This window comes from Balaenoptera ricei, chromosome 4 (genome assembly GCF_028023285.1).
Source record: "Balaenoptera ricei isolate mBalRic1 chromosome 4, mBalRic1.hap2, whole genome shotgun sequence".
Lineage (NCBI taxonomy): Eukaryota > Metazoa > Chordata > Mammalia > Artiodactyla > Balaenopteridae > Balaenoptera > Balaenoptera ricei.
The window spans coordinates 1,483,331-1,498,257 of record NC_082642.1 but is presented as its reverse complement, the minus strand read 5'-3'; the positions used below and the strand labels follow the sequence as shown (position 1 = coordinate 1,498,257).

Here is a 14,927-nt window from a genome sequence, read left to right as displayed (position 1 = left end):
CTGAAGTCCAGAATCTGTTACTTTAACAGCTGACTGGTCTTGTACAAGTTGTTTAACTTCACTGAGCTTCAATTTCCTCTTCTCCAAAAATGTCATGCTTAACAACAGGGCCACTGTGAATGGCTGTGCAGGCTGTTCACTGCACAAGAGCACTCAGCCAAGGGGTAAGTAAGGGCTGAAATTCAGCCCGAATTTTGCTGTTTAAGTCTACACCCCCAAGTGGACATCATCCACCATAAATAAAGGCACAGAAATGCTGTAAAGGTTAACAGTAGCCTTGCTTAACCAAGTCCTGGTACATAATAAGGGGTCAACAAATAGTAGCTACTATCATCATGATCATGACCATGATCATGAACATAAAATCATCATCATCTCTTACTGTGATGATGAACAGGTGGTTTTTATAAATACCATATCCTAATGACTTTAGGATAAAACCCATCTCCCTTCCTCCAATTAAAAATGTAATGAAACCTATACTATATGAAAGTGTTAGGAACAGTGAGAGAATTCAGAGTAAGACAGGAAACCCTTTTAAAGTTCAAGGACTGCAGGCTTTGAACTTGAGGTGTGACAAGCAATTCAAAGAGTTCCAAAGGGAGGTGAACTCTTCAGTTGTTGGTAACAGATCCACTTATTCACAAAGACTGCCATATTCAAGCTAATCCAATAGTGGATTGGGCTGCACTGGGAGCCTTTTCCACATCATTGGTGGTCGCTCCCTTTTATTCCAGAGTTCCTGCTTATTCTTATGACAGTAGGTGGTGACATGTCCCCCACCATTAACTACTATTCACATTGTACCGACTTCTATCCACACCCAGAAGTTCCTTATACTGTGTGCTTTTTGGCTTACGCAACTTTTGTCTTGAAAGTGTTGCATTGTACAAGAATAATTAAGACGGTTGTGAATTTAATTTGTGATATTTGAATTCTTAGATATTTTTTCTTGATTGTTAAAGACAAATACCTTCAAAAGAAGGCATATTCTGGAAGAAAAAACGTAAATCTCAAATACTTAGTTTTAAAATAAGAACTGAGAAAAAGTATGTCTTTTAAAAAATTTTCCCTTGAAATGACTGCTTCTGGGAATTACAACTCCTGTACAGTCTGTGGGGAATTATTTTGTATGTATTGAGAGTCTCAAATTTACTTCAATTCCCTTCTATGGTTTTACTGATTTTCTTGTATGTGTGCCAGTTCTAATAAAGCCAACTCTAATTACAGAGGATATGCTTAAAGAGGGATAGAATCATTAAATGAGGAGGTCATAGGAGCCACATTTAGTAGGCTGAGCATCTGTGGTTTCTGAAATCACTAAGGATCGTAACAAATGGCATGTTTCATATGAATATCCAGGCAGTGTTTTAGAAGCCCATATTTCCTTACACTAGTAAATAAACGAGGAGGTAGCATCCAGCATCCATTTTGTAACATCCTACAAGATGGGTGGGGTCCAAAAAAGGACAAACTCATTTTGACAGCAGCCCTTTGAGGGCACTTTCACATGTGCCGAATGGCTTCCTTTCTCAGTAATTTCATACCCATCAAAACGTAGTCTGCTTTCTAGGCTTCTCTATTAATCACTGAAATATTGTTCTAAAAAAAGCCTCAGAACTACTCTTTTATAAGCTGGTAGAGCAGTGTTTCCCACACTGTGTTCTGAGGGCCACCTACATCAGAATTACCTGCTGGCTTCTTAAAACGCACACTACAAGGAACCACCCCAAACCGACTGAATCATAATTTTGGGGTAGGGTGAGGGACCCTGCATTTTTAACAGGATCCCCAGGTTATTCTAACAAAGCTCAGGAACTTCTAGGAAATGATAGTAGCCTCACGGTAGATGACAGTAATAGGTCGTACAATATCCAAAAGAGTAAAACTGCAAAACCAGTAGTGGGAAGAAAATTGTTATGACCTTTCCATAAAATTAAAGAATAGAATAGCAGTATAAGATCATATGCATGTCCTTGGCTTAAGTTAATAGAGTTATAGAAGAAAATGTTCAGAATCAATGTTTGTGGAATTTGGCTTACTTATGGTTTCATCAGTGAAATAAAAATTTTAAGGCCACTTGCCAAGAAGGTAACCTGCTCAGTAAGTTCTGAGCAGTAAGTATGGTCACCTTTGTGCCCTTATGGGAACCTATCAAAGAAGACTGGCCCAGACTTGCCCAGTAATGACTGACAGGGACCAATGGGAAAAGATCAGAGGTGGTAGACATGAATGGAGAGAATTGCTCAATCTTATTCTTGAACTTTGAATAAAAAAGGATTCCATACACACTTCCCATGTTGGTCCCATGCTGTCATCTCATTAATATGATGTCATGGATAGGTATTGCTGGCAACACCTGACCATAGGATTTTAGACAGTTTAAAATGTTGAGTGCTTTCCCGCATGGCCTTGACATTGTACAGCTTTCCTTGTATGGGAAAAAATAGATCTGACACACTTGTACCAGCTCTGTGATAAGGAGGGTCACCTTGTTTGGGCTGTACAAGTTGCACACGTTAGCCATTGTCCCACCTGCATGCACGTACATTCTTGGTGTTTAAGAGCATTCTAAGGTGTGTCTACACTGCTTTTGTGGAATTATTTAACACAAGTTCCATCTGTTGTGGTTCAACACTTGGCCTCAAACCTTTTGGCAATAAATAGAAATTTTACAATGTCTGCATTGGAAGCTTTATCTATAACATATACACCATAACACTGTGTGTATTTGACATACATACATACACACACAATAACTCACTCTCTGTTAAATAAAATGATCTTTCATAGTACTTTTGAGAAGAGCTTATTTAAGAAAATACTTTTATACAAAGAATACGTCTGGCACAAAAGATACACTGCAAATGTCATCATATGAATACCTTTTTTCTCTTAAAATGAATTATTGTGAATTCATTAATTTGTTTTTTTGTCACCACTTGCCTAAGAAAAATTTTACTAAAATTTTTTTGAGAAGATACAAAATTGGTCATTCATTTATTTGGCAAATATTTATTGAGTATCTATTGTGTGCTAGGGGCTGAGGATAGATGGATGAGGGGGACTCCCTCCATAGAACTTGTTTACTGCAGGAAGTAGACATTAATCAAATAATCACATGCAAAAGCCAACCAAACAAAAGAATAACAAAAAAAACCCCACAAGATGACAGGTATATCAAGTATTACAGGGAGAGCTCCGAAGTACTTTGAGGACCTTAGCATAAATCAGGAGGTTATAGAAAGGCAATGAATCTGAGTTGTAATGGGAAAGCTAAGATCTACATTAACTAGGTGATGAGGGGAGAAAGGGCACTCCTAGCAGAAGAACAGCAGATACAAAAGCATAGTGGCAGGAAGAAGTGAGGTGAGTATAAGAAACTGAAAGGAGTTCTTTCTGGGCAGAGCGGAGAGGAGCAGATGGCACTGGGGACAAGATGAGGCTGGAAAGGCCGGGAGAGAGCGTTGCATGTGAAGCTCTCAGGCACATGATATGGAGTTTGGTCTTTGAGCTAAGAGCTGTGGGAAGCCATTGTAAGGTTTTATGCAGAGAGTGGTCCCATCAGATTTGTGCCTTGGAGAGGTCATTCTGGCTGCAATGTGGGAAGGAGGTTGGAAGGTCCAAGTAGCACAGTCAGGAGGCTATTGCCATTATTTTAGGTAAGAGGTGATGGTAGTTTGCTTTAGGGCAATGGAGACAGGTGGACAGAGTTGAGCACAGTTGAGAAGGTAAATCCACAATACTGGGTGATAGATTAGATGGGGTAGGAGAGAGGGCAGTGGGTCTCTGGCTGATGCATCAGAATGAGGGATGTTGTATTTACTGAAATGGGGAATGCTGGAAGAAAATCAAGTGTTGTTTGTTTGGTTTTTTTTGGAAGGGGAGGGGGCAAGGGCAGGACACTTACGAGTTTTAATTTAAATGAACTGAGTTTGAGATGCCTTTGAAGTACCAAGCAGGCGATGGGAGAAGTCAGTCAGAGGAGGGGCCTGGACTGCAGATACACATTTGGGAGTTTTGTCATAGAAGAGGTTACTGAAGCCGCAGAAGCAGTGGAGACTGACAGGGGAGAGAGTTACAGTGAGGGGAAGAGGGGTGCTCTGACAATGAATAGGTGGATGGAGGAAGGTGGGCCCAGAAAGGAGGCTGAGAAGGAGTGTCTAGAGTAGGAGGGAGACCCAAGGAGTGCTGTGTCTCAGAAGGCAAAGGGAGAAATGTTTGAGGAAGGAGGAATTGGCCAACAGAATTGAATGCTGCTTAAGGCAAGTGACACAAGGACTGAACATACCCAGTGCCTGGGACCTGAGTGGCTTCAAATGACCACAGAGATAATGGGCTTAGAGGCCAGATTAGAGAGGGCTGAGTCAGGAGGAGAAGGAGGCAAGGAAATTCAGAGTGAGCAGTGATGGGCTCTTTTGGCTTTAAAGAGGAGGTGAGAGAGAGGCAGTAGGTAAAGGGAAAGGAGACGTTAAGCCAGTTGAAGGTGTTTAAAAGCCCATGGGAGTTAAAGTTGGAGGGAGAAATTGAATAAAAAAGAGAGAAAGGGTAATCTATGCTGTGGAGTTTCTGAGAAGGTGGAAGGGATGAGATCCAAGGCAAAATATGAGGTATTTGATGACTTCATTCTCAGTGTCCGCTAAACGTACTTATATGTCTTTTACATAGGGGAGCTTGTGGCTGAAAAATAAATTTCATTCCTAATGTATTTGTATAGGTAGAGAAAAAATTAAGATTACTCTGAAAGGTGATGACTAGAGCTCTTTTAAAAGATATTAAGTTATTTATTTTAAAAAACTACATAAAAATTCTTATGTCACTTCAAATCTGTAAAGTGGTAGAGATTGATTTATTCACTCTAGTCTGCCTTTCTAAAGCATGCTTCTCCTCCTCCATGTGTTGTCTTGACTCAGCTTATTCTCTGAGTGGAAGAGGACACATTTCAATGCCTGATGATTTGTTTGTGGGTAACCACAGAGTGATTCACGCTTTGCTGCAAGTAAACTTTCAGCCTATCAAGATAAGATTGTTGTTGACCCAGTATGGAAAGGCAGAAGGATTAGGATAGTGACGCTGGTTGAAAAATGGAAATTAACCCCTGAAGGGTATTAGGCTACTGATTTTAGCTTATTTCTTTTTTTTTAAAATTTATTTATTTATTTAATTATTTATTTATGGCTGTGTTGGGTCTTCGTTTCTGTGCGAGGGCTTTCTCTAGTTGCGGCAAGTGGGGGCCACTCTTCATCGCGGTGCACGGGCCTCTCACTATCGCGGCCTCTCTTGTTGCGGAGCACAGGCTCCAGCCGCGCAGGCTCAGTAGCTGTGGCTCACGGGCTTAGTTGCTCTGCGGCATGTGGGATCTTCCCAGACCAGGGCTCGAACCCGTGTCCCCTGCATTGGCAGGCAGACTCTCAACCACTGCGCCACCAGGGAAGCCCCCTTTAGCTTATTTCTGATAGAGGCTCACAGGTTATTAGCAAGCTTACTATGAACTCTGTGTGTATGTGTGTATTGAAACCGTTTAGTAAAATATTAAAATTGGGTATCCATATAGTGTTGAAACTTTGTACATAGCAACATTTTCTTCTTATAAAAGCTTACTTTGCAAAAGCTGCTATTTCAAGGTTTCAGTTTAGTAGGTTATTTTTTTTAATTTTGAGAAAGAATTCGATTTTAAAGTTGCATTTCAAAACAAATCCTATTTCTTCTATCATCATCCTATCGCTTTACATGATCCATGAATTACTCCATCATCCATCTATATGCCAAATACTTGTTAAACGCTGCCATGTGCCAGGTACTGGGTAGGGCATACAAAGAAGAATAATGGATGGTTTTTCCACTTCTAGTTTACTGTCTAGTGGGGGAGATTGATGGCAATGTGCTGTGTACACTACAGAAAGTGTGGGCAGAGAACGGAAAGGACAGAGAAGAGAGAGTTTATTCTGTTGGGGTGGTGTGTCCATGTATGCCAGTGTGTATGTACGTGTGTGTGTGTGTGTGTGTGTGTGTGTGTGTATGTTTGTGTGTGTCTGTGAGAGACAGAGAGAGACAGAGACAGAGAGATAATGTGAGTGTGGGAAGGTTTCACAGAGAGGAATAAAACAGGGAGATGGGAAGAGGGGAAAGGGAAAAAGATTTCAGGATAAGGATAATAACTTATCTGGGTTGATGAGCACGTATTTATTTTGTCATTAACTAATTCAAAGTATCTTTGAACAACAGTCTGGGGTTCAATTTTATGAACCGAGTCATTAACAGTATATACGTGTGAAAATGTGAAGTTATCCTGCCCAACCACTGCCCTGTTTTTGGCACTCCAAGCACATTTAACATGGAAGACAACATGCTCACACACTGTAGTAGGAGGGAAGGCATCATAAGACAAACCCAGTCACTGCATAAATCCAAAGTGGGTTTTCTTTTGTCACCCTTAAAGTTCTGTGAAAGTTGGCACTAAAATTAAATGGAAAAGTTTCATATTAATGGACCCACAGGCTATTTATGTCTTACAAGTTCGGTCCTCAGAGGTCATTTAGCCCATTTTCTTTTTTTTTTTTTTCGCCACGCGGCATGCAGGATCCCAGTTCCCTGACCAGGGATCAAACCCGTGCCCCCTGCAGTGGAAGCACGGAGTCTTAACCACTGGGCCACCAGGGAAGTCCCTAGCCCATTTTCATGTTGGTTTCTGGAGTGGAAAGCCATCTAGCCCATGCTGAAGGTGTCCAGCAAAGGAGAGCCACACTGCTGTTACCAGTTTCTAGTGTCTGAAGAAAATCTCCTGACAGAGGTCTTTCTTATCTTGATAGCATTTTGAAACCATCTCTATTTGCCCATGTGATATAATGGACAGCATGTTCTTATAGCACAAATGTTTGAAATCAAGTTCTAAAGAGGAATCATGATAGATGGTTGAAGTCTGTCTGAAAAAATGTCTTTCATTCTCTTTGATAGCCTAAGGACACCTCCTACAGACAATCACATTCAATATCTAAATATCCAGTGACTAAGAGAGTGATCACACTGGCGAGTGCTCAGATCTACAGAGGGAGACACAAGTGCCAAAACCAAGACAGCTCTGAGTTGTTTTCTGTAGGGTGTAAGAACAAAGGCATCCCATGTGTCTCAAGAAACAAGAGTGAAAGTCACGATTTAGTTCCTCCTCTTCCTTTAAAAAAAAAAAAGTGACTGAATAGACAGCCAGATGTGTTCCAGGACGGTCCAGCTGATTAATCCTTACTGTTAACATGCACTAGCAGTTCCAGGACACAAGGATGACTGATAAAGGGATTTGTTTGGTTTTCCAGAAACAGATTCTGTTCTGTTTGATCTGTTTGCTCAATCTCTATTCTCTCATTCATGTGGGGTAATGGGATTCGCAATAAACACCAACAAGCAAGTCTCTGAGGATTCTTGAGTTACTTCAGTGACTTTCTAACCTTCTACTCTGTACTTTTATAAAATGATTATCAGAAACTGAATCAGCAATTGGAGGGATTGGAAATAGCTTCTACGTAACCATTTCCTACATGTAATCATTTCCCACACATTATCATACTAAAACCCCTGCTCATCTTTGAGTAGATTAAGTCATCAGAGAGGTATCAACAGATCACTCCTTGGTCTTTCCAATACAATATAACATTATGAAATAATTGTTCTTGTAATTTTCAATATTCCATGTGCTTAAGTTGGATTTGCCCTAGAGATTGAAATTTCAGGTTCAGGAATTAACCTGGATTAAAATCCTAGTTGTACCACTTAGTAGCTGTGTGACCTTGGAAAAAGTACTTAACCTCTCTCTGTGTTTCAGTTTCTTGATCTGTAAAATGGACTCAATAATGGTGAGAAAAATGCATGTAAGACTTAGCACATAGTTAGTGTGATAAATGCCAGCAATTATAATTCTAAGACCTTTACACTATGCTAGCATTTAGTTTCCTCTGACTTCACACCCAACTGGAAAAAAAATACATTTTTCTGAATACCAAATAGTAAACTTCTGTGCATTTCTGTGTGTTGACGGTAGAGTTGATGGGAAGATGACTGGGAGTTGGTGGGGTGATGTGACTTTTACCCGAGGAGGGGAATGTCCTTAAAGTGACCATGGAAGCCAGTTGATTTGCTGTCAATTTCTGGAGTCCCACAGTTTAGTTTACACATTATTAAGAAGGATTTATATTTCAGGATAACTTTCCTGATGTCTAATCGAAATTTTCTAATGGCCTCATTAGAAAATATTGGAACAACAAATATTTGAGAACATTGTACTGTTTGCCAATACCTTAAAAAAAAACCCAAATGCAATTTCTTCAGCCTTTTGTCCTAGACACCAATCCTATTTCTTTAGACCCCTCCTCCCTGAGGCTGACAGGGCATCTGGGCCTTGCAGGAGCGCTAACCAAACCAGAGCAGTAACAGGACTTGGGCACAGTACATCAGGAGCAAAGACAGGGAAGCAGACTCTGATGTATATACGGTGACTTCTCTCAAAGAGGAAAGAAGCACCAACCCCCATTTACCAGACTCAGAATGCAATGGGTATGGTATAGTGATGTACTTGATATTATTAACACATAATCACAATTTTGAAACATTTTAATATTCAAGATGTATTTGACTTTTCCATTTCTAAGTATTATTCATTCATTGACTCACTCAACAGGTATTTATTGCATGCTAAAAATATACAAGGAAGTATGCTAGATTTTTCCATATATGTCTTCTGGCCCTAACTGGATTATGAATCCTTTCAGGGCAGAGATATTGTACCTTATTCATATTTTATCCCAAGGCTCAGCCTGGAGAAGACATTCAACCAACACAACAAACGTGCATTTCATAAATGAAAAATGGGACGCAAGTACTATGTTAGCTGTGCATAACCAAATAACAAAATATTTATTCCTATGTCTTGATCACCTTTAAACTTACAATTTAAGCATAACATGAATGCAAATATCATCCCTATGAATAATATATGTGTCAGCAGTATTATGTTAGACCTTTCACTTAAATATATAATTTATATGCTATACAAAAATAGGAAAATTAGATCAACAACCTCTATAAACTTTTCAGGGAGTCAAGAGTTTTTGGTGAAAATAATAATTTAAAATAGGATTTCTTTCAGACTCAAATCCTCTTTCATGGAGCAAAAGGAAATGAGCAAAGAAATCTAAGCACACTAAGTTTTTGGCGCCAAACATTTTGATTCAATATGTTCTGCTATAAAATATTTGGCCTTGTTTGAATTTTTATTGCTATATGTTCTCAGTCTATATTTAACTGTGAGAAACACAAATAAGAACGAGTGAATGTGCAAAATGTTCTTTTCAAGTGCATGGCAGTGAATTTGAGAAAACATATATTAAAGGAACACTTTGTGCTTTTAACTTGCAGGCCCTTTCCTGAGCCTCCCTTGGCGAGATACGATTCAATGTTTATTGAGCTAAGGTAAGGACTCAGCTTACTTGGAATGAAATTCTTAAGGGCCCCTCAGAGCCACCTCAGATAAGCACCTTACTTCGCCATGATCTCAAATAAGGTTTCTTTTATGCTTTGCCTTTTTCACAGGTGAAATAAGGTCTAATTAGAAAGTTTCATAATGGAGACATTCAGTTCCTCAATTCCTTCTTTGCTCAAATTAACTTTTTAAAAATTGGGGCGTTCATTCTGGCATCAACTCAAACTTGATCTGTAATCAGCCAGCAATCTGTGCCTCACGAAGGCTGCTATTCTTAATGCCAGCTTCTTCCACCCATACCATCTCCGTGGGGTAATACATTTTAGTTGGTGCCTCTCCGAGAGCCCCTCATATTTCCATCTGGCCAAATAAACACATTTTTTTTCCGATTCAGTCTCAACTTCTTGGCTGAGCAAGAGGATAGACTTGCCACAATGGATGATCTTTGAGATGCACAAAATCCCCCAATTCAAGGAATGGGTACAGGTGGTATAATCAATGGCTCTCTAGAGGATGGTTCATCTACAAAGTGGTTTGTGTTCAACAGTGTTTTAATACCGTTCTCTTGGTCTAAACTGCAGTTCCTGAGCAGTGTCAGTGTTGAGAACTCTATGCCTTCTAAGAGGGCACATTGGCGATAAAATATTCTGTTCCCAAGGACAGCATAACTTTGTGAAGATTAGACTTTTTATCGACCTATTTCCACTGGTCAGACTGGGGCAAGCGTAACTGGGAGGCAGCATGGAGAACTGGTTAAGAGCGTGGGCTCTAGAGTCAGATTGAGTTCAAATCCAGATGCTGTTAACTTATTACCTGTGTGACCTCAGGCAGTTCCCAAATCCCTCTGTGCCTCAGTTGCCCCATCAGCAAAATGGAGATAATATTAGTACTAGCCTTATGAGATTATTGTGAAGGTTAATGAGATACTGACATGTTTAACATAGAGCTTGGCTCAGATTCACTAACAATGATTATTTTTTAGGCAAGATCAGTAGACCAAGTTCCTTGGGCAGCAGAAAGGAAGGGAAGGGTAAATAACCAGCTATGAAGCGATTTCTCAAATAATTCCCTACTCTTTAAATGTCTCACTTTTCACCCAGTTCAATCATCAAGCAAAGATGTAAGGGAGGACTATGAGATGAGGAGGTCACCATTCACTCATTTAGTGTGGTCTCATTCCTTTGGGGTTCTTGACAGGATGCTTGTTTTTCTCTAACCCTCAGGGTCATCGGGGTTGAAATGGGCAAAATGGCCAGTACCACTTTCTTGATAGCCATATAATTGTAGGCATTGTTTCTCTTGCTCATTTCTCGTTTATGTTTCTCTCCCTTTCAACATCCTCCCTTTTTCTCACTCCCACTTTGGTGAGATACCTTTCTCAGCATGAAGCAGAGGCAGTCAGGCACACCTCTGTGCATTATGCCAACTTAGGATGTTTATGCAATAAGAAAGCCAACCAGAACGGTGGGGATCATGCCTCCCTGTAAATCCCAGGGGCACAAGTGATTCTTAGCAGCCAGGGGAGGGAGGCTCTTACCAGTTGCTTTCTCAGGGTTGTTGCACATGAAGCATTGCCATGCTCCTGCTGCTTCGCTGAAGCCAAACACGTCAAAGAACCTCACTTCTTCCAGATGGAGCTGTACCTGGTCCAGATCCTGTTTCAGGAACACAAAGCACAAAGAACATAAGTGGGTCCGCCTGCCGCATAGCATTCTGAGAGGGGGAAAATGGGATATGGAAGCAGGACGTCCAGGGCTCAAATTCACTGCTAAGGACAAGGAGGGGGCATTGAGCAAACCTCTCTTGGCCCATTTTGGAACACAGCAGCCAGCTCAAACTCTTCCTGGGGAGTGCTCTTAAATGCAGAAGGCAGCGAGCATGGGCCCCAGGGCTGGATGTCAGGTTGTGGGGAAGTGAAGTGGCCCAGAATTTTCTTACATGTAACAGCAGCTCCAGAATTTCTAAAAAGTTGGGGTATCCAAGTGGCAGTGTGGTTGAAAGGAATGCTTCTGGGGGACTTGTCTTTTATTTACACTCTACATAACATTGAGAATCAATTATCCATACCAAAAAATTATTTTTATTAGGTTGGCTTCACAGGGGGCTGATAGAAAATGTGTGAGAGGGTTTAATCCCTCAGCCCTTGGCTCCAGCCCTGTTTTAGTTTCATGCTTATCTTAAAAGTGGTTGCAAATTTTGCATGCTAGTCCATTATATGGCTGCACTGGTTTTAATGGAAAATAATGCCTTAAATTACTTATCAGTAAATTAATTAACTTTTCCCCTCTGAATGGTTGAGTAGAATTGACACACCAAGAAGACTGCCCCTGTATTATGTGCCCTGTGGCAACCTGCCAATGTGTTCCTGTTTAAGAGGCAGAGGAGGGAGGTTCCATTACACTGTAAATGGATGGAAAACTATTAGCTTAACCAAATTAAATAGCTCTACTATCCTCCTGAGGCTTTCCTATTATGCAAATGACTTATAGCCTCTGCTACAGGGTGGCCAGAATTGCACTCTTAAAAAGTTGCTTTCCTGGGACTTCCCTGGTGGCGCAGTGGTTGAGAGTCTGCCTGCCAATGCAGGGGACACGGGTTTGAGCCCTGGTCTGGGAAGATCCCACATGCCGTGGAGCAACTAGGCCCGTGAGCCACAACTACTGAGCCTGCGCGTCTGGAGCCTGTGCTCTGCAACAAGAGAGGCCGCGACAGTGAGAGGCCCGTGCACCGTGATGAAGAGTGGCCCCTGCTCGCCACAACTGGAGAAAGCCCTCGCACAGAAATGAAGACCCAACACAGCCAAAAATAAATAAATAAATTAATTAATTAATTTAAAAAAAAAAAAAAAAGTTACTTTCCTAGCAGGGATTTAATGTCTTTTCTAGCCTTGCACGTGCCCAGCTGATTTATCTGTTTGTCGTCTATTGAGCTGTGATTTTATTTCCTTTCCTCTGGTCCATACACTCATCTTCTACCCATAGTAACAGCTCTTAGTATGCCCAAGAGCCAAGGGATGGAGGCATTGTTAGCCCTGCTTACAGTGGATCTAAAATAGAGAATGATCAGTGGCTACCCAGATCCTACCTCAAAGTTCCCTGGGTCTGCCTTTCTTGACACAGGTGAGAAGTATGCTAAACTCTAAGCTCCTTGAGAGCAGAAACATATCTACTACGTTCACAAGTTATATCCCCAGAATCTAGTCCAACATCAAGAATGGATGAATATCATTGGTTTGCAATGAACTATATGAACAGTATTATGAAAATTTAAAGTGAATTCTTTTTCAGGAACATTTACACTCACTGGAACAAAAACCCAATGAAGGCAGGGACTTTGTTTTATTGGCTGCTCTAATGTCAGCACTAAAAATAAGCATTAAATAAATATCTGTGGGATAAAGAAAGGCATAAACTGGGACTAGAAATGAATACTTTTCAGCATCCTTTATTAAGACTGTTACGGCTTGTGTTCTGGGATTGGACATTTTGGAGGCTCAAAATGCTGAATACAGTTTTTTGAGCTGCTAACATTTAATACCATCTTTTAGGCATTCCAATAGGCACTGTTTATAAAGAAATGTTGTTTTAGCAAAAGGGATTTTGAATGTGTTCAATGAAAAAAAAGGAGATTTTTTTTTAAAAAGCATGTTTCCAAGATAAAGACTGAAGAAGCACCTGGGAGTTTTGTAGGTTTCAAAGGATGAAATCCATATTAAAATTTATGGGGAAAAAGCAGATGTTCATAAATATCAGTTTCAAAACTGCTAAGTCTCTGAAGTCTATACTTGGCCATTGGCATGCAGATCACTTCTCTATTTCCCACACAATTAAGGATCAATTTATCATTCACCACAAACACTGCTAGCAAACAAAGTACTTAAAATAATACTTAAGAGTTCCTCTATTTTTTCTGTTCTGAGACCAGAAATGTCCCAGGTTGTTGCTTATAATCCACATTTGTCTTGGCAAAAAGTTACTTTAAAAGTTTAAGACAGATGGCAAGCGAGATCCCAGTGTTCAAGTTCTCAAGTCAAAAGCAGACTTACTTCTTCAGAGGATTTAGGTGTCGTGCAAAGGGGACTGAGTGAGGAAGTAGATGGTAATTCTATGAACTGTTGAAGTTGGCAGTAACAGTCAACTTTGAATAGAGAGACAAATGAGACACAGGTAGTTCCAAACACTGGTGGAAAATCAAAGCAAAATAAATCACAAAACAAGCAAACACAAACCATCAACTCGTGATATCTAAATTTTTGGAATTTTGACTTCTTCAATGTGCTTGAGGTCATTATTTCTCTCTCCTACTCATCTTCTTTACCCTCCTGGGTCCTGTAGCTTCTCTAGGCCTTGCCCAGGAATTGCTATATTTTTTTTTTTGTTTTTTTGTTTTTTTAAGGCAAGAGAACTAAAATTGATTTGGTTAGAGAATTACAAACTTCCTTTAAGACAACTAGACTCCAGAAGAGTAATCAAAATCATTTAGATCTAAGTAGGGTCACTCATTGAGTATTTCCATTCAATGGCATTGTGGTGGACAGACCCTAGGGTGACCTTTTAATAATTCCCATCTCCTAGTGTTCATCCTTTTGTATAATCCCTTTCTCTTAAGTGTGGGAGGGACCTGTGACTTGCTTTTAACAAGAATATGGCAAAGGTGATAGGATATTAATTTCGTTATTGTATTATTATGTATCTCCTCCCTCCACCCCCAACACACACACACACACACACACACACACACACACACACACACAAAACCCATCTTGCCAGCAGATGCATAGGGAAACTCTCCTGCTGGCCTTGAAGAAGCAAGCTGCCACATTGTGAACTGCCTATGGAGAGGGCCACATGGCTGGGAACTGTGGGTGGCCTCTAGGACCTAGAGGCAGCCTTCAGCCAGTAAGAGAGCCAGCCCTTCAGTCCTACAACAACCCCTCCACCCTGCCAAATTTCTGCCAGCACCCTGAGCAAGTTTGAAAGCTGGCCCTTTCCATTCAAGCCTCCAAATGAGAATACAGCTCAGCCAAGACCTTGACTGCAGCCTTGTGAGACCCTGAGCAGAGAACCCGGCTACGTCCATCACAAGCAAATTCCTGACTCAAGGAAACTGTGAGATAACAAATACATGTTGTTTTAAGCTGCTAGGTTTGCGGTGATTTGTTATGCAGTTTTAGGTATCAGTACTGAGATTGCACTCTGAAGGAGAAGAGAAGGGGACACTGCTGGCCAATTTTCAATGAAAATGATGCTTCTACTTAGAGGGGTCACATTCTTTCAAGTACACACCAAATCAGGCCTCAATAAAACCCAAAGAATATTGAAGTTCGTATTATTTCTGTTGACTTAAAGAAAAAAGATACATAATCATAGTAAGCATGCACTAAGAAGGATTTTCCTGATAAACACCATCTAATTCAAAAGGGGTAAAAGCCCTTGGAGGGGGAAAATGATATTTTTAAAAC

At 40.5% G+C, this 14,927-nt stretch overlaps 1 protein-coding gene across 11 annotated transcripts in view; it reads right to left on the bottom strand.

Annotated features, from left to right (window-relative positions):
• VEPH1 (ventricular zone expressed PH domain containing 1) overlaps positions 1–14,927 on the bottom strand; it is a 291,970-nt gene that overhangs the window by 88,036 nt on the left and 189,007 nt on the right. For 10 of the 11 annotated variants that reach the window (XM_059920041.1, XM_059920044.1, XM_059920048.1 and 7 more), the window contains one exon: positions 11,004–11,121. In XM_059920041.1, coding sequence (XP_059776024.1) covers positions 11,004–11,121 — 118 coding nt within the window. Of the gene's footprint in view, positions 1–11,003; positions 11,122–13,511; positions 13,646–14,927 lie in introns of those variants that run through there. The other variant, XR_009502810.1, reaches the window with a different exon arrangement.